This window comes from Malus domestica, chromosome 13 (genome assembly GCF_042453785.1).
Source record: "Malus domestica chromosome 13, GDT2T_hap1".
Classification (NCBI taxonomy): domain Eukaryota; kingdom Viridiplantae; phylum Streptophyta; class Magnoliopsida; order Rosales; family Rosaceae; genus Malus; species Malus domestica.
The window spans coordinates 5,160,521-5,183,834 of NC_091673.1; the positions used below are offsets into that span (position 1 = coordinate 5,160,521).

Here is a 23,314-nt window from a genome sequence, read left to right on the forward strand (position 1 = left end):
TTATTTATAGAATTACTAACATATACTTTCTAAAAATTATTACTAATTGAAATATCCCTTATTCTTTGATCCATATCAAGCTCTAACTCTTCTTAGACGAAGTTGGTTTTTTTTTTTTTAGGAGAACTAATAAAAATAACTTGAAAACTTTGATTTTTAACGATGAAGACAAAATAAAATGTACAGTGAATAGTACCAAGATTGACATTTTAGTATAAAAATATGATTTTTCATTAAAGTGAACAGTACCATGAGCTTTTAGTTATAGTTCCCTTTTTCTTTTTCTCTTTATTATATCAGCTAATCACTGATTAATGTAATCAACTAACACTTATTATGCAATTCCTTACGAGATCAGAGTAGCAACATGCTTCTGGGCCTCAGACGGGGCCTCAGACGGGGTATTTTGATATGGGTAAAAAATAACTAAAAATTGAACTTATTTCAAAAGTAAAAAATCACTAAAAATTGAACTTATTTCAAAAGTAGCCCTATAAAATTGGACCTATTTCAAAATTTCCCATCAAATATCACAGAATACTAGGGCTCCATCTCCTGCTAAAAAAACTAAGACTACTAATAGTCAACAGCTCATTTGGTTAATTACTTCACTCTTTAATCTGCACTAAATTTTCCATAATGTTGTACCCAAAATTTGGAGACACATAATAACAGGACATACACAACGAACGATTAACATCAAACCATCATCATTTGCACTTTTAAGGTTCCCTTAGTGTCCCTACTATCTGCTCCATTCAAAATCTCCTCCGTATTTAATACCAGAGTTAATGGCACGGCCCGAATCTTCTGGTTTTATGGAGTTTGCATAGGCATGCCAACCTAAAATGTACGGCAAGATAAACTGCAAAGAACAGAAAACGTATGAGTCCTAACCAGTAAGGATTCAGCAAATGCAGGTATGTTTTATACAAGGATAATTGGGTGGGTGGATGAGTGTGTGAGAGATGGAGGAGGAGGAGAGAGAGACATCACACATTGAAAGCTGATTTGAGAACAGCAAATTCTGCTCTGGTGATAGGAATATAAATGCTCTCGTCCAAGTTGATAAGCTTGTTTTGAACACCTTGATTATGCCATAATGATAACAGCAATATATGTTAAAAAAACTTAAGCACCCTCCAATAAGTATAGTAAATGGCTTGTGTGCAATAAAATTGTGCTGATTTAACAGAAACTATACGTTGGAAACAGACCTCGCCTAAAAAAACGTCATCACCTAAATTTCTTCCATGTATTGCATATCCATTGTTTAAACATGCAGCATAATGGTGTTTAGTTATAAACTTTACCGCTGAAAAGTCTATAGCTTGATGAATAAATGGGAAAAGTTTGCCAAAAGCATTGATGTACCAACGATTGACTATACTTTAAATGACTGAAAATTTAAAAATCGCAGCATCAACTTACATATTATGGCATAATAAGGTGAAGATAAATATATGTAATGTTCGCCACCAAGATTTCAAGGATAAGACAATTACTGAGGTTAAAGAAATGGCCAGATCCGTCTGGAAGAGGCTCCACCTTCAATACCTTCCTGACCTTGCCCTCATCACTGCAAAACAAAACATTTTAGTACATATTACATCACTTACATTCTGCACCATCAACAAGTCGGAGATGCACGAAAGTATAATCATGTATATTTACATATCTGTCATCAGATGTTCATATCATTAGGGATAGACTATCAAACTTAGTACAGTCACAATGAACAAATACTTGTCCCACTCTGCTTGTCTAGATATCTTAATAATTTCAAAGAGAAAATGAAGACATTTGTATTGAATACCAGATTATTACTGTTCCATATATCACCACATGAGACCACCGGTTATTGCAGTCACTCAGATTCAATGAATGCTGATTAAGAGAACCATATACAAATAATCCAACACAGGCAACACCACCACTGTTACTGAAATCCATGATAACACAAAGAAAGGGGGAGAGTGAAGGAGTTACCTTTTCCCCTTATAAGTATCATGGAAAAATTCAAGGGACTCCTTTGAGCCAAGGCTAACCAGGCTTCCAATTTCTGTCACTGATAGCGAGAATACCTACACAAACCAATTGTTGTTTTGCATAATTAATGATCATTATAATTACAAAGTTACAATTATAGTAAGTGGCCATATGCACTTAACAAAAGGTTTTATTAACGGTGGACTGGTATGCGGTAGCCATACACCTCAATGTTTTTAATGGAAGTATTATGTAACGACTAGCCAATAATCAAAGTTATAGGATTTCACAATTTGGAAACAGAGGCTATACAAAGGAAATATTTGACCATTGACATTACTAAAAGTTTTCAGTTCTTATCATTCTTGTAAATTCATTATTCATATGAGCAAACGCAGCATGAATCACCTGCTTTCTGCTCCAGTCATATACACGAACACCTGCTGCTGGAGCAAACTGAAGTAGCACAAAACCTTCCCGGGAAAGTTTGAATGCCCCTGACTGTCCGGGACACCAAACCATCAAAGAACCATAACATATTAACGGTTGAGAAATTATAATCTGGCCAAAGAACCATATTCTTACAACGAACTAAATAAGGCATCAATCAAATCAAACATACATCCAAGGGGGTGAACTCTGGAGCTTTGGGCTCTACAGTAAGAGCTGCCTTTCCCTTGTATATCGAGTGACCCACGTAAATCCTAGGTGCCATCCCAGTCACTACACACATAAACCAAACAAATACATTTATGAATCACACTATAAAAGGTCGTACCCAGTGCACAAGGCTCCCGCTTTACGCAGGGACTGGGAGAGGTGAATGTCGGCTAGCCTTACCCCATTTATGGAGAGGCTGCTCCCAAGTCTCGAACCCGAGACCTACCAAATTCTGCCTAGCCATCATTAAACTGGTTCATCAATTTGTAAGCTTTAATCGCTCAATATCCCTGTTTGGTTGCACAGAAATTAAGTTCCCGTTTGGAACTGCTTCCATAATAAGCACTTCTAATCATGCAGAAAAATTTATTAAAAACCCAAGTGCTTCACAGAGCAGGTGCTTCTCCCGAAAGCATTTCTACAACCAAGAAGCGCTGTCGATTGTCAGAAAGCACATTTAGAGATTGCATAAACAATCCCAAACCGGCCCTAACTTCAAAATGGTCAAATTCAACCCTGTCCTTCATGCTAATTGGGCTCCTAATCTAGCCAAACAGCTACACAACACTCAATCAAGTGCAAAATTTTCATGCTTTCTTACTCTTCATTCGCTCAGCTACATGTAACCAAACAATCCCTTAACTCTATCCATTTCCAAACCATTTTTCTACAGCAGCACAGGATAAAATAGTCCAAGGACAGAGTAAGTACCTCCGGCGGGAGTTTGCGAAGCAGGAGAAGGCTTGTTCGGGGAAGCGGCGGTGCTGGTTCTCTGCTGGTCGAAATACTCCGACTGGCGACATTTCAAGGAGAGCCTCTTCGTCGACGAGCTCGGACTCGGAGCGAAGCCGAAGGTGTTGGTGCTGAAAACCCTACCTCTACTGGAGAGCTGCGAAGACAGGAACTGGCTAGGGCTTTTGTGAGGGCTTTGTGCTGTCACAGGGGAAGATAGCGAGTGTAGTTTCAGCATCCTGAACACTCTCCCCCTCTCTCTGTGCAACTCTGTCTCTTCCCCTGTATTATGCTTTAAGGAGAAAATTGTAGCACTATTTTCTTAATTTTAACTCAATTTAAACGTTGATATTTTAACTAAAAGAGAAAATTGCAGCACTAGTCCCAATTGAAGCGTTGGTCTTTTAATTAAAAATTCGTGATTGTTGGTTTCTTGACTCATCCAAATATACACCTATGGTCATTTTTGTAAATTCTATCGAAACTTCAATCAAAATTAGTCATGTTGGAATGATTATTGTTACAATTTAGTTAAAGTAGAGTGATCATTTCTTCAATTAGATTAAGGTTGGGGGATCATTGCTCTAATTGAGCTAAAGTTAATGGGTCATTTCTATTATTTTCTCATTTTTGTTTTTCATATTTGCCTTTTGATTCAACCTCACGTGTGTAGCACGTATCTTATTTTGACGAAAGTTCTGACGGAGTTAACTTAAAAGACCATAGCTGCACGTTTGATGAGTTAAAAGGGCAATCAGTTGAAAGACCATTGCTCTAGTCAGTTATAATTAAAGGGATCACTGCTACAATTTTTCTTGTTTTAAAACAATGGCGGGCCGGATTTTAGGCTGGTTGCTGACGTTTTATTTTTACATTTCGGCCCAAGATGATTAACTAGTGGGCTGGTTGATAATGGCATGCCATGTCGACACATAAGGAGGGGAAGAGGCGCGTGTTGTCTAATTTTCAGCCACACGCGAGACGTCAGTGTAGCAACGCGACGCGACTCTCCCACTGTCAAAGCCGCTTGCAGCCTGCAAGGTCTCGGAGCTTTTGTTTTTCATGTCAAATGTCGTCGCTTTGTTGCTCTGGACTCGCACTGCAATGGAGGCACAGGAGCGTCCGCTTCTTTCTTTTTCTTCGCTCCAACACAAGGACTAGTTGCAGTCGCAGCAGTATTACGTTCGTGCCCAGAGTCACTTCATCTTCAACCAACGACGACGCCGTCTCAGCCCCCAAACCACCGCAGGTACCCTCTCTCTCTTGAATTTCCCGGAAAATCTGACTGCATTTTTTTTTTATTGATGGTGTTTTGGGATTGGTATGGCGGTTGGGTTATGATCCTTCCGAAGACTTATTCGGGCTCGAGGCCAATTCAAAGCCGAGGTTTGTAAATTTGTAAAATTTCCACCTCATATAATTCCATTTGTTTATAGTATCTCACTCTTATTTCATAATTAACGGACGATATTCTATTTTAATCTAATCTAAACTACGGAGGTTAACATGACCCGACACACCTTGGACACATGAAATAAAATTCCAACATTGACCCTTGGTGTATCGGGTCGTGTTGCTGGCACACCTGCTCACTGGAAAATTTCTCGGTAGATAGGGGCACATCCGCTCTAGCTAACGTGGCTGCGCGCACTGTCTGCTTAGATTATGTCTAAGTTGGCACTTAGACTTAAAAAATGTATCTTAATTTCAGGAATGTTAGTCTGGGTGCGCGCAAACCAAGGTCGTGGTTTGGTCCAAACGGGCAGTATATCAGGGAGCTGCCTTGCCCGAGTTGCCGGGGGAGGGGATATACTCCTTGTTCGGAGTGTGGTATAGAAAGGTCCAGATCAGATTGTTCACAGTGTGTTGGGAAGGTTTGTGCTTTTTCTAAAGCTTATTGTGAAGAGTTGCTTATAGATAAGATAATGTGCTATTTTGCTGTTGGTTATCGGTTCGGACATTATTGTTCCTGAATCTTTTATCTTTCGTTTGCTTCGGTTAGATGATTAAGAATGTGCTATAGCTATGAATAAAGCATAAGGCATTGATTTTCAAGGGAAACTCGACGCGTTAACCTTTCACTTATCGTAACAGGGCATAATGACTTGTCGTCAGTGTTCGGGAGAGTGTGTCATATGGGAAGAGTCGATTGATGAACGACCATGGGAGAAAGCCCGCTCAATGTAACTTCTTAGCCTTCCTACTTCATCTTGCACTCTTGGTTTGTATTTAGTATCTAGTTTATAACAATTTAATCACTGCTTTTTTATCTGGTCATTTTAGTTAGACTTTAGTTTCGGAAATGATGTCTTAAACCGAAAGATTGACATGATCACTGAAGCAAGTATTTCTACCTAAATTTTGCTTCGTATTTTCTTCTGTTTAGCTTTTACATGTCAAGTATTTTGAGTTCTTTCATGATGCAGTGTAATTTTGGATTTCTTATTTTAACTTTTCCCCCTCCCAGTTCTCCGCTCAGAGTGAAGGAAGATGATGAAGTTGACAATTTAGACGTAAAGCTAGTAAAGAGAAAATCGAAGCGAGTGTACCAATCACCACCACCTGAAGTTGGACTGAAGATCAGCCGGTCTCTAAAAGTTAGTTTATCCGCTTCAACCTTACCAGAAATGTTGCATGTAAATTGGATGACATGAATACGTATAAGATCACGTATTAATTGCAACCTAGAGCTATACCTATATATGATACCTGCAATTGTAGCTATCAGAACTCTACAGACGCTTGTTATTGTTATTGGCTTGATGCTCGGTTTTGCAATTGATATATTAGTTCATAAACTGTTACTTAATAGAGGACACGGCATAAATATTGAGTTCCATATCATGAATTTAATCTTCTTTGTCTAGTTGGATGATTGCAGAGTCTGAATGCCAAAACCGGTGTATTTAGTAAGAGAATGAAGATCATCCATCGCGATCCTATGCTTCATGCTCAAAGAGTGGCTGCAATTAAGGTCCAGATTTTAAGATTAAGTACTTTTGGGAACTTCCAATATTTAACTTTGATGAATTTTGTGCTCAAACATTCATTTCGAACTTCAAAATAAAGAGGATTTAATTGCATTGGTTTTATATGTATTGCAGAAAGCCAAAATGAACTGCTGCAGCAAGAAAGCATACTTCGGAGGCTTTAAAAGCTTTCTTTAGTGACCCAGAAAACCGTCGCAAAAGGAGCTCCATGACGGGTAAGTTCTCATACTCCATTGTAGATTTACTGTTGGTAGTTTGTCACTGAATCTGCATACTAGGATTACATCCATTCTTTAGTACAGGCACATTTTGTAACCTTATTTTCCATCTGTTCTATTGCCTTATTTTGTTGACCCAAAATTTTGGCAGTGGCTGAAGAGAGAGAAAGGCACTCCATTTCATTTTGATATAACGGCACACATGATGGCTATGACATCAACTTGATTTGTGAGTGCTGACGCGCGTGTACAAAACGGGAGATAAAAGTATAACCTATTCGTGCCGCGCGTGTGAAAAACGTGTTAGCCTTTCGAGTACGAATTAGACGTGGGAGGGAAACACTACGTGAACGCAGAAAAAGGGATAATTTCCATTTCTTTTTTCTTTTCTTTTTTTCTTTTCGATCCAGTACGAATTAATTCCTCTAGATTACCCAAAAGTAACTGTCTGGAAAATTCTTGGGTTCATTTCATTACAGCAATCTAACGGTGATCATTGCTCTCGAATACATAACTGACTGAACTGAATAATATACCTACTTGAGTCTATGCCTGATATTACAACCACCACCAAGATTGACAGTCGAACCGCCAGCCAAGCCACCTCATTCATTGACACCTCCACCACCTTGATACAAAACAGAACCGCTTCCAAAGCCACCCCATTCATTGACACCTCCACCACGAGCAAAGCCACCACCTCGGGACACAACATAACCACCACCAAAGCCGCCACCTTCACTAACACCCCCACCACGAGCAAAGCCACCACCAGGATTGCCTATCGAACCGCCAGCAAAGCCACCTCCTTCACACCATATGAAGAAGACCTGCTAGCCGAATACCTATGGAATAAAATAATTGGAAACCCATGTCCAATAACAGAGGCAACTTCCGAGATATCGTTGGGAGGGCAGGCTTCGTGTCCTTTGATGATTCCTCTAGGTAAACAAAAATAAACTACAACATCATACTATTTTTGTTATTATTTAATTAACTCATGAATTCCTATTTTATTAGAGTTGTTCAAGTTTGGAGTTCTGAAGAATACTGGGTATTTCTATATCCTGATCGAGGCTGGGATTGAAGAAGCAAGCGTAAGGCCGTGCTATTCTAGGCTCTGGAAGCTTGCAGGTGAACAGACTGTGTAGTAATCGAGTATTACAGTAGGTCATGCCAAAGAATGGGATTATCATATGTTTGGGGCGCCTCCAGGTCTGGAACCTGCATTTCAAATGATCGAATACCGCTTGGATCCGGCCATTGTTCCTCTGGAAGTATTTGGTCATTCGAAATGCGTGTTCCAGACCTAGAGGCACCCCAAACATATGATAATCCCATTCTTTGGCATGACCTATTGTAATACTCGGTTGCTGCACAGTCCGTTCACCTGCAAGCTTCCAGAGCCCAGAATAGCACGGCCTTACGCTTGCTTCTTCAATCCCAGCATCGGTCCCAGCATCGGTCAGGATATAGAAATACCCAGTATTCTTCAGAACTCCAAACTTGAACAACTCTAATAAAATAGCAATTCATGAGTTAATTAAATAATAACAAAAATAGTATGATGTTGTAGTTTATTTTTGTTTACCTAGAGGAATCATTAAAGGACACGGAGCCTGCCCTCCCAACGATATCTCGGAAGTTGCCTCTGTCACTGGACATGGGTTTCCTATTATTTTATTCCATAGGTACTCGGCTAGCAGGTCTTCTTCATATGGTGTGAAGGAGGTGACTTTGTTGGCGGTTCGACAAGCAATCTTGGTGGTGGTTTTGCTCGTGGTGGGGGTGTCAGTGAAGGTGGCGGCTTTGGAGGCGGTTCTGCTTTGTATCAAGGTGGTGGAGGTGTCAATGAAGGAGGTGGCTTTGCTGGCGGTTCGACCGTCAATCCTGGTGGTGGCCGTAATATCAGGCGTTGACTCGAGTAGGTATATTATTCAATTCTGTATTCAAGAGCAATGATCACCGTTAGATTGCTGTAATGAAATGAACCCATGAATTTTCCAGACAGTTACTTTTGGGTAATCGAGAGGAATCAATTCGTACTGGATTGAAAATAAATGGAAATTATCCCTTTTTCTGCGTTCACGTAGTGTTTCCCTCCCACGTCTAATTCGTACTCGAAAGGGCTAACATGTTTTTCACACGCGCGGCACGAATAGGTTATACTTTTATCTCCCGTTTTGCACGCGCGTCAGGACTCACGAATCAAGTTGCTGTCATAGCCATCATGTATGCCGTTATATCGGAATGAAATGGAGTGCCTTTCTCTCTCTTCAGCCACTGCCAAAATTTTGGGTCAACAAACTAAAATATTCCACTGACAACGTGGACCCCCCAGTTAATAATAAACTAGCATATAGGCACACAAACTGTGTGAGAAAAGTTTTTATTTTTATTTTTGAAATAAAAGGATAGAAGAAGAGAGTGATAGCGAATGTGGAAGTGGGTAGTTTTTTTTTTTTTTATATTTTAGAATAAAAATAAAATTATTTTCACACACAAAGTGTGGGACAATGCTAGTTAGCTATTACTTTGGCGAACAATTGTTTTAGTCTAATTTTTTTTATTAACTTTTCTGAAATGACTTGTAGGGAGTTATATTAATTTAATTTTACAACCATTTGTCGAACAATTATTTTGGTCTAATTTTTATTGGATTAATTTTCTGAAGTGAATTTTAGGGAGTTATTTTAATTTAATTTTAAGAATATTATAGCTAAAAGAAGTTAAATTTTTACATAATTTGCAAAATCACACACAGAAAATGTTTGACTCTGAAAAAGCCAAATATGTTTGTTAAAAATGTTTGAGAACAAGTAAGGTTAATGCTAAAGAGACTAAATTTGTAGACAAAGTTTTGAAAACTAAAGGATATGAACGTTGATGATTGATTGATTACTTAAACATTGATAAACATATTCATTCTTATTGGTAACACATTATTTAGTTTTCAAATTTAGTCTCTAAATTTAGTCTTTCTAGCATTACCCAACAAATAATTGTCAAGTCTACAAGAAATTGAGTTGCGGCTCTGGGTTCGATAACTATTGGATCCGGGTTTTTTTTCCTCATTTTCTTAATAGAGTTGGGAATCGTGATCGATGGAGCCAGCTCGATAACGGTTTCAACTCTCGTGTGCAACGTGTAAAAAATTATCACCGGATGCTAGTGGTCAATAACAAATTTTATGCTCGTATTTCATACGGCACGTCTTCAGTTTGATTTCTGGTGTGGTGAATCATAAGATGATGGTCAAAGAAGGTTGAAATGTTTTTGTGAGTCTTTCGAGGCCCGAAAAGGTGGACGACCGTGATGAAGCCACCAACTGATCTCATTTAAAAAAAAAACAAAATCTTAATCTACCAATCTTCCATCAGTTAACTTTATGCCAAATCCAAAATTCATGTTATGATGAAATTGGTCCTTCCATTGTCATGCCAATCAACCACTGGCAGGAGAAATTTTTAGGTGTTCCCGTCACCCCACATCACCATCACACTTGGTGTACCCATCTAATCAGGGGATGCCACGTTTCCCATTAAAGTGTTTTTTTAATTGATTTTCTTAAAAAATAAATCAGAAATATTTTTTAATGGAAAACGTGGTATCTCCTGATTGGATGGGTACACCAAGTGTCCATGGCGATGTGGGGTGACGGGAACACCTAAAAATTTCTCTACTGGCAGGGCTAGTAAAGGCATAGAAGAGTCGCTGGATTTTTCTCACTTTTATTTGTATTTTTTTTTTGGTATATCAAATTTCTCTAAATTTTGACCCGTCTGGTCCATTTAAAAATATGATACTTTGATTCTTTAAACCATATCATTAGCGATATCAAGCTCTAACTCTTTATTTATAGAATTACTAACATATACTTTCTAAAAATTATTACTAATTGAAATATCCTTATTCTTTGATCCATATCAAGCTCTAACTCTCCTTAGACGAAGTTGGTTTTTATTTTTAGGAAAACTAATAAAAAAGACTTAAAAACTTTAAGTTTTAACGATAAGGACAAAATAAAGGGTGCAGTGAATAGTATCATGATTGACTTTTTAGTGTAAAAAGATGATTTTTCATTAAAATGAACATTACAAGAAGTTTTTCGTTAAAGTTCCATTTTTCTTTTTCTCTTTATTATATCAGCTAATCACTGATTAATGTAATCAACTAACACTTATTATGCAATTCCTTTTGAGATCAGAGTAGCAACATGCTTCTGGGCCTCAGACGGGGTATTTTGATATGGATCAAAAGAAACTAAAAATTGAACTTATTTCAAAAGTCAAAAGTCACTAAAAATTAAACCTATTTCAAAAGTAGACTTATAAAATTGGACCTATTTCAAAATTTCCCATGAAATATCACAGAATACTAGGGCTCCATCTCCTGCTAAAAAAACAAAGACTACTAATAGCCAACAGCTCCTATGGTTAACTACTTCACTCTTTAATCTGCACTAAATTTTCCATTAATGTTGTACCCAAAATTTGGAGACACATAATAACAGGACATACACAACGAACGATTAACATCAAACCATCATCATTTGCACTTTAAGGTTCCCTTAGTGTCCCTACTATCTGCTCCATTCAAAATCTCCTCCGTATTTAATACCAGAGTTAATGGCACGGCCCGAATCTTCTGGTTTTATGGAGTTTGCATAGGCATGCCAACCTAAAATGTACGGCAAGATAAACTGCAAAGAACAGAAAACGTATGAGTCCTAACCAGTAAGGATTCAGCAAATGCAGGTATGTTTTATACAAGGATAATTGGGTGGGTGGATGAGTGTGTGAGAGATGGAGGAGGAGGAGAGAGAGACATCACACATTGAAAGCTGATTTGAGAACAGCAAATTCTGCTCTGGTGATAGGAATATAAATGCTCTCGTCCAAGTTGATAAGCTTGTTTTGAACACCTTGATTATGCCATAATGATAACAGCAATATATGTTAAAAAAACTTAAGCACCCTCCAATAAGTATAGTAAATGGCTTGTGTGCAATAAAATTGTGCTGATTTAACAGAAACTATACGTTGGAAACAGACCTCGCCTAAAAAAACGTCATCACCTAAATTTCTTCCATGTATTGCATATCCATTGTTTAAACATGCAGCATAATGGTGTTTAGTTATAAACTTTACCGCTGAAAAGTCTATAGCTTGATGAATAAATGGGAAAAGTTTGCCAAAAGCATTGATGTACCAACGATTGACTATACTTTAAATGACTGAAAATTTAAAAATCGCAGCATCAACTTACATATTATGGCATAATAAGGTGAAGATAAATATATGTAATGTTCGCCACCAAGATTTCAAGGATAAGACAATTACTGAGGTTAAAGAAATGGCCAGATCCGTCTGGAAGAGGCTCCACCTTCAATACCTTCCTGACCTTGCCCTCATCACTGCAAAACAAAACATTTTAGTACATATTACATCACTTACATTCTGCACCATCAACAAGTCGGAGATGCACGAAAGTATAATCATGTATATTTACATATCTGTCATCAGATGTTCATATCATTAGGGATAGACTATCAAACTTAGTACAGTCACAATGAACAAATACTTGTCCCACTCTGCTTGTCTAGATATCTTAATAATTTCAAAGAGAAAATGAAGACATTTGTATTGAATACCAGATTATTACTGTTCCATATATCACCACATGAGACCACCGGTTATTGCAGTCACTCAGATTCAATGAATGCTGATTAAGAGAACCATATACAAATAATCCAACACAGGCAACACCACCACTGTTACTGAAATCCATGATAACACAAAGAAAGGGGGAGAGTGAAGGAGTTACCTTTTCCCCTTATAAGTATCATGGAAAAATTCAAGGGACTCCTTTGAGCCAAGGCTAACCAGGCTTCCAATTTCTGTCACTGATAGCGAGAATACCTACACAAACCAATTGTTGTTTTGCATAATTAATGATCATTATAATTACAAAGTTACAATTATAGTAAGTGGCCATATGCACTTAACAAAAGGTTTTATTAACGGTGGACTGGTATGCGGTAGCCATACACCTCAATGTTTTTAATGGAAGTATTATGTAACGACTAGCCAATAATCAAAGTTATAGGATTTCACAATTTGGAAACAGAGGCTATACAAAGGAAATATTTGACCATTGACATTACTAAAAGTTTTCAGTTCTTATCATTCTTGTAAATTCATTATTCATATGAGCAAACGCAGCATGAATCACCTGCTTTCTGCTCCAGTCATATACACGAACACCTGCTGCTGGAGCAAACTGAAGTAGCACAAAACCTTCCCGGGAAAGTTTGAATGCCCCTGACTGTCCGGGACACCAAACCATCAAAGAACCATAACATATTAACGGTTGAGAAATTATAATCTGGCCAAAGAACCATATTCTTACAACGAACTAAATAAGGCATCAATCAAATCAAACATACATCCAAGGGGGTGAACTCTGGAGCTTTGGGCTCTACAGTAAGAGCTGCCTTTCCCTTGTATATCGAGTGACCCACGTAAATCCTAGGTGCCATCCCAGTCACTACACACATAAACCAAACAAATACATTTATGAATCACACTATAAAAGGTCGTACCCAGTGCACAAGGCTCCCGCTTTACGCAGGGACTGGGAGAGGTGAATGTCGGCTAGCCTTACCCCATTTATGGAGAGGCTGCTCCCAAGTCTCGAACCCGAGACCTACCAAATTCTGCCTAGCCATCATTAAACTGGTTCATCAATTTGTAAGCTTTAATCGCTCAATATCCCTGTTTGGTTGCACAGAAATTAAGTTCCCGTTTGGAACTGCTTCCATAATAAGCACTTCTAATCATGCAGAAAAATTTATTAAAAACCCAAGTGCTTCACAGAGCAGGTGCTTCTCCCGAAAGCATTTCTACAACCAAGAAGCGCTGTCGATTGTCAGAAAGCACATTTAGAGATTGCATAAACAATCCCAAACCGGCCCTAACTTCAAAATGGTCAAATTCAACCCTGTCCTTCATGCTAATTGGGCTCCTAATCTAGCCAAACAGCTACACAACACTCAATCAAGTGCAAAATTTTCATGCTTTCTTACTCTTCATTCGCTCAGCTACATGTAACCAAACAATCCCTTAACTCTATCCATTTCCAAACCATTTTTCTACAGCAGCACAGGATAAAATAGTCCAAGGACAGAGTAAGTACCTCCGGCGGGAGTTTGCGAAGCAGGAGAAGGCTTGTTCGGGGAAGCGGCGGTGCTGGTTCTCTGCTGGTCGAAATACTCCGACTGGCGACATTTCAAGGAGAGCCTCTTCGTCGACGAGCTCGGACTCGGAGCGAAGCCGAAGGTGTTGGTGCTGAAAACCCTACCTCTACTGGAGAGCTGCGAAGACAGGAACTGGCTAGGGCTTTTGTGAGGGCTTTGTGCTGTCACAGGGGAAGATAGCGAGTGTAGTTTCAGCATCCTGAACACTCTCCCCCTCTCTCTGTGCAACTCTGTCTCTTCCCCTGTATTATGCTTTAAGGAGAAAATTGTAGCACTATTTTCTTAATTTTAACTCAATTTAAACGTTGATATTTTAACTAAAAGAGAAAATTGCAGCACTAGTCCCAATTGAAGCGTTGGTCTTTTAATTAAAAATTCGTGATTGTTGGTTTCTTGACTCATCCAAATATACACCTATGGTCATTTTTGTAAATTCTATCGAAACTTCAATCAAAATTAGTCATGTTGGAATGATTATTGTTACAATTTAGTTAAAGTAGAGTGATCATTTCTTCAATTAGATTAAGGTTGGGGGATCATTGCTCTAATTGAGCTAAAGTTAATGGGTCATTTCTATTATTTTCTCATTTTTGTTTTTCATATTTGCCTTTTGATTCAACCTCACGTGTGTAGCACGTATCTTATTTTGACGAAAGTTCTGACGGAGTTAACTTAAAAGACCATAGCTGCACGTTTGATGAGTTAAAAGGGCAATCAGTTGAAAGACCATTGCTCTAGTCAGTTATAATTAAAGGGATCACTGCTACAATTTTTCTTGTTTTAAAACAATGGCGGGCCGGATTTTAGGCTGGTTGCTGACGTTTTATTTTTACATTTCGGCCCAAGATGATTAACTAGTGGGCTGGTTGATAATGGCATGCCATGTCGACACATAAGGAGGGGAAGAGGCGCGTGTTGTCTAATTTTCAGCCACACGCGAGACGTCAGCGTAGCAACGCGACGCGACTCTCCCACTGTCAAAGCCGCTTGCAGCCTGCAAGGTCTCGGAGCTTTTGTTTTTCATGTCAAATGTCGTCGCTTTGTTGCTCTGGACTCGCACTGCAATGGAGGCACAGGAGCGTCCGCTTCTTTCTTTTTCTTCGCTCCAACACAAGGACTAGTTGCAGTCGCAGCAGTATTACGTTCGTGCCCAGAGTCACTTCATCTTCAACCAACGACGACGCCGTCTCAGCCCCCAAACCACCGCAGGTACCCTCTCTCTCTTGAATTTCCCGGAAAATCTGACTGCATTTTTTTTTTATTGATGGTGTTTTGGGATTGGTATGGCAGTTGGGTTATGATCCTTCCGAAGACTTATTCGGGCTCGAGGCCAATTCAAAGCCGAGGTTTGTAAATTTGTAAAATTTCCACCTCATATAATTCCATTTGTTTATAGTATCTCACTCTTATTTCATAATTAACGGACGATATTCTATTTTAATCTAATCTAAACTACGGAGGTTAACATGACCCGACACACCTTGGACACATGAAATAAAATTCCAACATTGACCCTTGGTGTATCGGGTCGTGTTGCTGGCACACCTGCTCACTGGAAAATTTCTCGGTAGATAGGGGCACATCCGCTCTAGCTAACGTGGCTGCGCGCACTGTCTGCTTAGATTATGTCTAAGTTGGCACTTAGACTTAAAAAATGTATCTTAATTTCAGGAATGTTAGTCTGGGTGCGCGCAAACCAAGGTCGTGGTTTGGTCCAAACGGGCAGTATATCAGGGAGCTGCCTTGCCCGAGTTGCCGGGGGAGGGGATATACTCCTTGTTCGGAGTGTGGTATAGAAAGGTCCAGATCAGATTGTTCACAGTGTGTTGGGAAGGTTTGTGCTTTTTCTAAAGCTTATTGTGCAGAGTTGCTTATAGATAAGATAATGTGCTATTTTGCTGTTGGTTATCGGTTCGGACATTATTGTTCTTGAATCTGTTATCTTTCGTTTGCTTCGGTTAGATGATTAAGAATGTGCTATAGCTATGAATACAGCATAAGGCATTGATTTTCAAGGGAAACTCGACGCGTTAACCTTTCACTTATCGTAACAGGGCATAATGACTTGTCGTCAGTGTTCGGGAGAGTGTGTCATATGGGAAGAGTCGATTGATGAACGACCATGGGAGAAAGCCCGCTCAATGTAACTTCTTAGCCTTCCTACTTTATCTTGCACTCTTGGTTTGTTTTCCATATTCTATATTTTCTGCCGTGCTGTTCCTTGTATTTAGTACCTAGTTTATAACAATTTAATCACTACCTTTTTTATCTGGTCATTTTAGTTAGACTTTAGTTTCGGAAATGATGTCTTAAACCGAAAGATTGACATGATCACCGAAGCAAGTATTTCTACCTAAATTTTGCTTCGTATTTATTTTCAAGTATTTTCTTCTGTTTAGCTTTTACATGTCAAGTATTTTGAGTTCCTTCATGATGCAGTGTAATTTTGGATTTCTTATTTTAACTTTTCCCGCTCCCAGTTCTCCGCTCAGAGTGAAGGAAGATGATGAAGTTGACAATTTAGACATAAAGCTAGTAAAGAGAAAATCGAAGCGAGTGTACCAATCACCACCACCTGAAGTTGGACTGAAGATCAGCCGGTCTCTAAAAGTTAGTTTATCCGCTTCAACCTTACCAGAAATGTTGCATGTAAATTGGATGACATGAATACGTGATCTTTCACGTATTAATTGCAACCTAGAGCTATAACTATATATGATACCTGCAATTTTTAGCTATCAGAACTCTACAGACGCTTGTTATTGTTATTGGCTTGATGCTCGGTTTTGCAATTGGTATATTAGTTCATAAACTGTTACTTAATAGAGGACACGGCATAAATATTGAGTTCCATATCATGAATTTAATCTTCTTTGTCTAGTTGGATGATTGCAGAGTCTGAATGCCAAAACCGGTCTATTTAGTAAGAGAATGAAGATCATCCATCGCGATCCTATGCTTCATGCTCAAAGAGTGGCTGCAATTAAGGTCCAGATTTTAAGATTAAGTACTTTTGGGAACTTCCAATATTTAACTTTGATGAATTTTGTGCTCAAACATTCATTTCGAACTTCAAAATAAAGAGGATTTAATTGCATTGGTTTTATATGTATTGCAGAAAGCCAAAGGAACTGCTGCAGCAAGAAAGCATACTTCGGAGGCTTTAAAAGCTTTCTTTAGTGACCCAGAAAACCGTCGCAAAAGGAGCATTTCCATGACGGGTAAGTTCTCATACTCCATTGTAGATTTACTGTTGGTAGTTTGTCACTGAATCTGCATACTAGGATTACATCCACTGTTTAGTACAGGCACATTTTGTAACCTTATTTTCCATCTGTTCTATTGCCTTCTTCCGCAGAATGCGGGAATGTAAGCGTATGCAACAGGCTTTGACTGGAATCTGTTTCCCTTCTGCGATGCAGGAGTAAAATTTTACTGCCGAAACTGCGGACGCGAGGGGCATAGAAGACACTACTGTCCAGAATTAAAGGGTGGTTTGATAAATAGACAGTTCACCTGTGGCGTTTGCGGCGAAAAGGGCCATAACAGAAGAACCTGTCCAAAGTCGAGGTTGATGAGCAGTCACAAAAGCGGGGTTAGAAGACATCACCACTGCAAGATATGTGGTCAAAGAGGCCATAATCGCAGGACATGCCCCAAACTTATTGGGGCGAAGGTCAAGCTTGGCAGCAGAAGAACATACAAGTGCAGGATGTGCCAAGAGAATGGGCATAATAGTAGGACATGTCCTAATAGATTTGTATCTTCCTGAAAACATTGTTCACCATTCAGAAGAAATTAAAGCAATTAACGTTGTGCCTTTCCCAGAAAAAAATCCACAATGAAATACTATGAAACATGCCAATGCGAGACGTGGGTTGTATCAGTTTGTCAAGATCATCTTCTTGTAAATTAGTGGAAATTAAGTAGTCTAGAATATCGTCTCACACTCATGATGGTATTTAATGTTAAGCTGATGCTCTGCATCACTTAAGAGCTTGTTTGAATGTGTTTTTAAAATGACTGAAAGTGTTTTTAGTGAAAATGTTTTTGAAACTAATCCTTAGTAAAAATCCAAGTGAATCCTGAAAAAGCACTTTAAGTGCTTCATGTAAGAAGCATATATCTGATGCTTCTTCCAAAAGGCACTTAAAGTGCTTTTAGAACCCAAAATCAATTTCATCAAAAACGATTTTAGTCATTTTAAAAGCACATCCAAACGAGTCATAAGATTACTTGGATAGGACCAACCTAGTCCCAAGTGGTTTTGAATATACAAATTGGGCCAAGTAAGCACAAGGCTCATGTCACTTATTGCGTCTATAAATTTATAAAATAAGGAAAATGAGATTCAAGCACTTATTTTATTTCTTATAGATCTTTGTTAATTTTTATGCATTTAATTTCTTCAATTTATTCGATTGGTAGAAAATTGAGAAGGATGTGTGAAAAGTAAAAATGAGTATTTGTAGCTACTTTGTACTACGGTCTAATAATGTTATTCTTCACTCGTAAGTGAGAAGTCTTATGTTTTGAACCTTATTATTATTAGTCCCTTGTGAAGCTAAACATTTTTGTTAACAAAAAAAAAAATGTATTTGTATGGTGGTATCCTAAACACAATACCTAAAAAGAACAAAGCGTCCTACGAAACGACGTCGCGGGGCATAGAAAAAGGTCAAGGTCGGTTGTCTCATCAATAAATACGCCGTCGTTTAAACAAGAGCTTCCCCTACCCCCAATTTGCACCCAAAAAATCCACTCTCCTCACCTTCCTGCACTTTGTGATCGAACACGAACTCCGCCATGGCTATGCAGAGCGGAATAGGGGTTTCCAAGATCCTGATCTTAGCTGGGGCAGGTACTTATCCCTCGCCCGTATTCTGTGTTTTTCTTACTGGGTCTGTTTGGTTGCGGAGTTAGCTGTATTCGATCTGAGTGATTGGTTGTTCTCCGCGCAGGGTATACTGGCACCATCCTTCTTAAGAACGGTAAATTATCCGAGCTGCTCGGTGAACTTCAGGTACTGTTTTATCTTGTTTGTTTTCTGCTTATTTAGTGGTAAAATCAAATTTATGATCTTTTTTTAAATGTTTATTTGTCATTGTTTACTTGGGTCGGAGTGGATTGGTGTTGGGGAAAAGGGGTTTGATCGTTTTGGTAATTTTGTTTGTTTATTTGGGAGTTCGTGTTTGGTTGCTGATAAAATTTGATGGATTTTGGCGTTTGTTTGTGGTTTGGTGGCAGTCATTGTTGAATGGATCCGGGGAACACGCAGACGGTGACTATGACTCCCTCACAGCACAGGTATTGTGGGAATTGGTGTAAGTTAGTATGGAATGATGTTTTCTTGTGTCTAATTTGTTCGTATGGTTATGAAGTTTCCTGTTTGATTATCTTTTAGATTAGCCGAATGACAGCTGAGATCAGGCAAATTGGCTCGTCGCGTGGCGGGGGAACGGTTTTTGTGAATGGGAACGGTAGCCAAATTGGTATCTCACTTTTCTCGCTGGTGCTTCTAATAAATTCTTCGGTTGCTTTGTGTTTTCTTCCTTCTGTGTATTCAAACTTAATTAATGCATGGCCATGCCCCTTATTTTGGGTTCAAGTTGCTACAACTATTCGTATATGCGTTATGCAGTTCCTAATACAAAAGAAACAATTTCGAAGTGGTTCTCTTTTTCCTTTTCATTGAAATTCTTGTTTTTCTTTTCAGGTAATATGACATCACTAATAATGCCAGCAGCTACCTTGGGAGCAGTGGGTTATGGATACATGTGGTGGAAGGTATGCAGATTATATGGATATGTTTATATTATTTCTTCAGTCATTTCCTTGAGTTATTTTTTTCTTGAGTAAACTAATATTTTTCTCTTCGCAAATGTTTAGGGTCTAAAATTCTCAGATATGATGTATGTGACAAAGCGTGGTATGGCTACTGCTGTTGAGAACTTGACTAAAAATCTGGATAACGTGAAGGAGGCTGTTGCTGTAAGTTTTCCGTTGTCTGTGACAAAAAAGAAAATCCTATGTTGTGTGAAGTTGTATTAAGGAGATCATAGTTGTTCCCAAATCAACTTGGCTTGCAGAACTCATATATATATATATATATATTAATGGATACAATTCAACTGTATTTAATTTTCTTATGCTGGACAGAAAGCAAAGAAGCACCTGACGCAGAGGATTCAGCATGTGGATGACAAAATGGCGGAGCAAAATGAGCTCTCAAGGTCAATTAAGGAAGATGTATGTCCTTTACTGCATATTGAACCCTTAACTCATAGATTTAAAAAAATACATATTAATTTTCATGTTTGAATGAGGCTGATTCTTGTTAGATTTCCACAAGTAGTGAGCAAGCAATAACTTTTGATATGATCAGTGTTGATTTATAGAGAATAATTTTTCACAGATGGTTTTTGGGGGTGTATTTAGCTATTCGCTATCCATAGTGTGATGCGTGATGTCTTAACTGTACACATTTCAGTATTTAACAAGCCCTATCCAATTTAACCTTAGATGTATGGTATTTGTACTTTCTTTAGTATCATATGGATATTTTCTGATCAGTAATATCATATGGCATTCTTTTTATTACTGTACATTAGATATATATATTATACTTTCTTGTTAACGTCATCTCTATATTTGTTTACAACTTGTGAAACAGGTTGCTGGAGTGCAACATTCTCTTACTGATATTGACTATGACTTGAGTAGATTGCAGAGCATGGTTTCTGGTTTGGTGAGTTCTCCTTCGAGATTATGTTGGTTTAGGTCAATTTTTTACCTCTCCTTTTTAAGCACACACGTTTTCATTTTCCCTCTCTTCATGATGCACACACATTTTTCTTTTCCCTTATGTACTCGTTGTCCTTTACATATCTATTTCTCTATCAGGCACACATTATATTTGAATTAGTAGTAACTTGTTTTCCGTTTCCCATTCTCAGGATCATAAGATGGGTTCTCTTGAACAAAAGCAGGTAAAACAGCTTTACTTCTAGTGGAATAGTTGAGCCATGATTAATTGATGAGAAATTATAGAATTTGTTTTTTAGGGATGACATGCTTGATCTTAATTTTTATTGTGCATAACCTGGCTCTTTCTTCATCTTTAAAACTGATACTAACTAGTTGTAAGTCAAATTTGTTTTCACTTTGGAGAACTTTGAGTGGTTCTTGCATTTAGTTCAGTACATACGTCACCCATTTGTCTGCTTGAGGTCGTACTTACAGTCTTACATAAATATGTTGTGCAGGATCTTGCAAATCTTGGTGTTATCTACCTGGTCAATTTTGTCGATGGAAAAAAAGTTGAAATGCCTAAAACTCTGCAGGTTTGTACCCATTCATGGATTTATAATATCTTTTGACTATAAGAAAATGAAAAAATAAATTAAAATTGTGTTCAGTGTATCAAAGTTACCTTTAATTAGTAAGATCATATCGTAGTCAAAGTTAATGTGGCAACGGGAACATCTGATATTGTTGATCTACCTGTTATCAATTTCAAAGCAGCATAGTGACTGCAAAGTTACTTTTTTCGTGCTGCCCTTTATCTTTTACTGTGGTCCTGTACTTAATTAGTAATACCACCTGGATGGTGTATTTTTTCCACTTGCAGAAGCAACTTGAAAACTCTGGGAAGTCACGTGGTCGTTTACTCTCATATTCAGATACTTCAGGCCTGATGGTTTGTTTTTGAGAATCCCTTTTCTTCTGGTTGTTGATTATATGCTAGTTGGAAATATTGCAGAGGACTTGATATTTATTTGTTATTATTATTTGTGGTTGATAAAAGCGTGTAATAATGTAAGGCGGTTGATCCCTTTGTTTTCCTGAAAAACAGAGAGTAACCTATGGCAATTAAATGCCAAATTAGTGCATTTACGAAGCAAGATGCTTTAGTTTTGCATTCTCTTTGTTTCCATTTCATTTTACACCACAACTTTGGGAGCGAGGAAAGAGGTCAAATATGGCTTCCTTTCAAGCTATTCCCAAGTAGCTACTGAAAATCATAGGTCTTTCAGTTTTTCCCGTTTCCTGCAAAATGTCTTTAGTTTAAATTGGAGGATGAGTTGGTCATGTTGTTTTATTTGGCTTGAAAAATGACATTACCATGTAAGCCACTGGAATCTTGATAGCTAAAGCATTAATATCTGCTACTTAATTGTAATTCGTTCCACTTTCTTGCAGGGTCTTAAAGAAATTGCGGACTCTCTGTCTGAAACATTAAATCCATCAACTGATGCTATTGTGAAAGATGATACTGAAATGACAGGAGAGTATCAGAAGAATAACCTAATAAGGTTGGAATAAAAACTCTATTATCTAGTATTTGCATCATTCTTGAACAGTGTAATGGCTATCAGTCTGTTTGTATCCATATCTGATGCCTTCGACTGAGATTACCAAGCAATATTAGCCATACTTATTTTGGACTTAGCTCCTTTTAGTTTCTCGTATCTCTGGGGGAGAGAACTGCATTTTATTCCTTTTCGTGTGTTTAATTTTAACTGCTGTGAACTATCTTGGGTGGCCGTTGGTAATTAACATTTAGTTTGAGACAATATCATGTTACCTGAGGGCTGATTGTAGATATTGATTTAGGATTCAATCCCGCCTTGTATCTATAAGGTAGCTAGAGCCTAGATTAATGATCTGGGGCAGTCCTATGGATAGAGTGCATGCATCCTGTTGATATTCATAGGTCTCAGTTTCAGAACTGACATGCATGAACTTTATCCTGTTGAGCGTCGATTGATATTCTTCCGTTGTATGCTATTTTTGCAGGTCAGTGTCAACCAGGTGTTGATTGCAATATTCTAAAGACGATGGCTGCGTCGCCATGTTTCAATGTTATGTAGTCATAACTCATGAGAGACAACTAGGTTTATTTGGTCCAGTTGTCCAAGTTTGATGTACAAAATCTCAGCAACCGCGGAGTTGTTTCACATTTATGTATTTAGATGTTTTATTTCTGAAGTTTCGGATCACGGAGAGATGAAGTAAATATTACAGTGGAGCTTAGTAACCTTATTTTGTTGGCTTAAATGAAAGCGTAGTGTTCAAGTACAAATTTCTTGTTCTTTCGGTGTTGCCGCTATGCAGTTGCTTAGTTCATATTAGTGTTACTTTCAATATCTCGATTTGTCCTTATTTTTCTGCTGATTTGAAAAATTAGGACTCACTTGTATTCACCTCAACCCTTTTTCTCTCCCTCTGATTCATCTAATGTCTTTTCAATCGTGCAAGGAGCTTGCCCTCCGTTAATTGCATTGTTCTGTGCACCTGAGATCTCGAGTTTGAATCTCTACTCCCTCAATATCATGACACGTATGTAGCCACAACTTCCAATTCGAAAAATCTCAAAACCCACATTTTAGTGGTTGAAGAAGAGCTGTCACGTAACTGGAATTAATTAAGTTGCCTAGAGCAGTGTATCTAGTATCTATCATCTT

General features: G+C 38.2%; 5 protein-coding genes across 17 annotated transcripts; 3 read left to right on the plus strand and 2 right to left on the minus strand.

Moving 5' to 3' along the window:
- Window positions 1-594: 594 nt before the first annotated feature.
- LOC139190287 (single-stranded DNA-binding protein WHY1, chloroplastic-like) lies at window positions 595-3,843 on the minus strand. 3 transcript variants are annotated; one of them, XM_070810275.1, is made up of 7 exons: window positions 3,361-3,843; window positions 2,612-2,712; window positions 2,398-2,490; window positions 1,990-2,084; window positions 1,506-1,579; window positions 999-1,087; window positions 595-865 (listed from the first exon to the last, which is right to left on the minus strand). In XM_070810275.1, exons 1-7 carry the CDS (start codon window positions 3,617-3,619, stop codon window positions 746-748), a joined length of 831 nt encoding a protein of 276 aa, XP_070666376.1. In that variant the 5' UTR covers window positions 3,620-3,843; the 3' UTR covers window positions 595-745. The 3 variants fall into 3 exon arrangements, 2 of the variants coding, with proteins under 2 accessions (XP_070666376.1, XP_070666377.1); XR_011574401.1 differs by having other exon boundaries at window positions 714-865; window positions 1,432-1,579; XM_070810276.1 differs by lacking the exon at window positions 999-1,087.
- Window positions 3,844-4,202: 359 nt separating this feature from the next.
- Window positions 4,203-14,150, plus strand: LOC139190286 (uncharacterized). 6 transcript variants are annotated; one of them, XM_070810272.1, is made up of 8 exons: window positions 4,208-4,629; window positions 4,711-4,767; window positions 5,093-5,255; window positions 5,476-5,564; window positions 5,849-5,978; window positions 6,263-6,355; window positions 6,486-6,586; window positions 13,749-14,150. In XM_070810272.1, the coding sequence occupies exons 1-7, from the start codon at window positions 4,304-4,306 to the stop codon at window positions 6,546-6,548; spliced, it is 921 nt and encodes a 306-aa protein (XP_070666373.1). In that variant the 5' UTR covers window positions 4,208-4,303; the 3' UTR covers window positions 6,549-6,586; window positions 13,749-14,150. The 6 variants fall into 6 exon arrangements, 4 of the variants coding, with proteins under 4 accessions (XP_070666375.1, XP_070666373.1, XP_070666374.1 ...); XM_070810273.1 differs by having other exon boundaries at window positions 13,752-13,901; XM_070810271.1 differs by lacking the exon at window positions 13,749-14,150 and adding an exon at window positions 6,741-7,100.
- Window positions 10,889-14,063, minus strand: LOC103451857 (single-stranded DNA-binding protein WHY1, chloroplastic-like). 3 transcript variants are annotated; one of them, XM_008391296.4, is made up of 7 exons: window positions 13,787-14,063; window positions 13,038-13,138; window positions 12,824-12,916; window positions 12,416-12,510; window positions 11,932-12,005; window positions 11,425-11,513; window positions 10,889-11,291 (listed from the first exon to the last, which is right to left on the minus strand). In XM_008391296.4, the coding sequence occupies exons 1-7, from the start codon at window positions 14,043-14,045 to the stop codon at window positions 11,172-11,174; spliced, it is 831 nt and encodes a 276-aa protein (XP_008389518.1). In that variant the 5' UTR covers window positions 14,046-14,063; the 3' UTR covers window positions 10,889-11,171. The 3 variants fall into 3 exon arrangements, 2 of the variants coding, with proteins under 2 accessions (XP_008389518.1, XP_070666378.1); XR_011574402.1 differs by having other exon boundaries at window positions 11,195-11,291; window positions 11,858-12,005; window positions 13,787-14,045; XM_070810277.1 differs by lacking the exon at window positions 11,425-11,513 and having other exon boundaries at window positions 13,787-14,045.
- A 490-nt stretch (window positions 14,151-14,640) lies between the features above and the next one.
- LOC103451858 (uncharacterized) lies at window positions 14,641-17,784 on the plus strand. 4 transcript variants are annotated; one of them, XM_070810270.1, is made up of 8 exons: window positions 14,775-15,056; window positions 15,138-15,193; window positions 15,519-15,681; window positions 15,902-15,990; window positions 16,328-16,457; window positions 16,743-16,835; window positions 16,966-17,068; window positions 17,206-17,784. In XM_070810270.1, the coding sequence occupies exons 1-8, from the start codon at window positions 14,877-14,879 to the stop codon at window positions 17,238-17,240; spliced, it is 849 nt and encodes a 282-aa protein (XP_070666371.1). In that variant the 5' UTR covers window positions 14,775-14,876; the 3' UTR covers window positions 17,241-17,784. The 4 variants fall into 4 exon arrangements, with proteins under 4 accessions (XP_070666370.1, XP_070666369.1, XP_070666371.1 ...); XM_029091620.2 differs by having other exon boundaries at window positions 17,270-17,784; XM_070810269.1 differs by lacking the exon at window positions 15,138-15,193 and having other exon boundaries at window positions 14,641-15,056.
- A 702-nt stretch (window positions 17,785-18,486) lies between these two features.
- Window positions 18,487-22,932, plus strand: LOC103451861 (uncharacterized). The gene is made up of 13 exons (XM_008391300.4): window positions 18,487-18,708; window positions 18,809-18,870; window positions 19,095-19,154; window positions 19,252-19,339; window positions 19,564-19,634; window positions 19,737-19,838; window positions 20,007-20,096; window positions 20,521-20,595; window positions 20,804-20,836; window positions 21,113-21,190; window positions 21,478-21,546; window positions 22,050-22,162; window positions 22,647-22,932. Exons 1-13 carry the CDS (start codon window positions 18,654-18,656, stop codon window positions 22,666-22,668), a joined length of 918 nt encoding a protein of 305 aa, XP_008389522.1. The 5' UTR covers window positions 18,487-18,653; the 3' UTR covers window positions 22,669-22,932.
- Window positions 22,933-23,314: the final 382 nt, after the last annotated feature.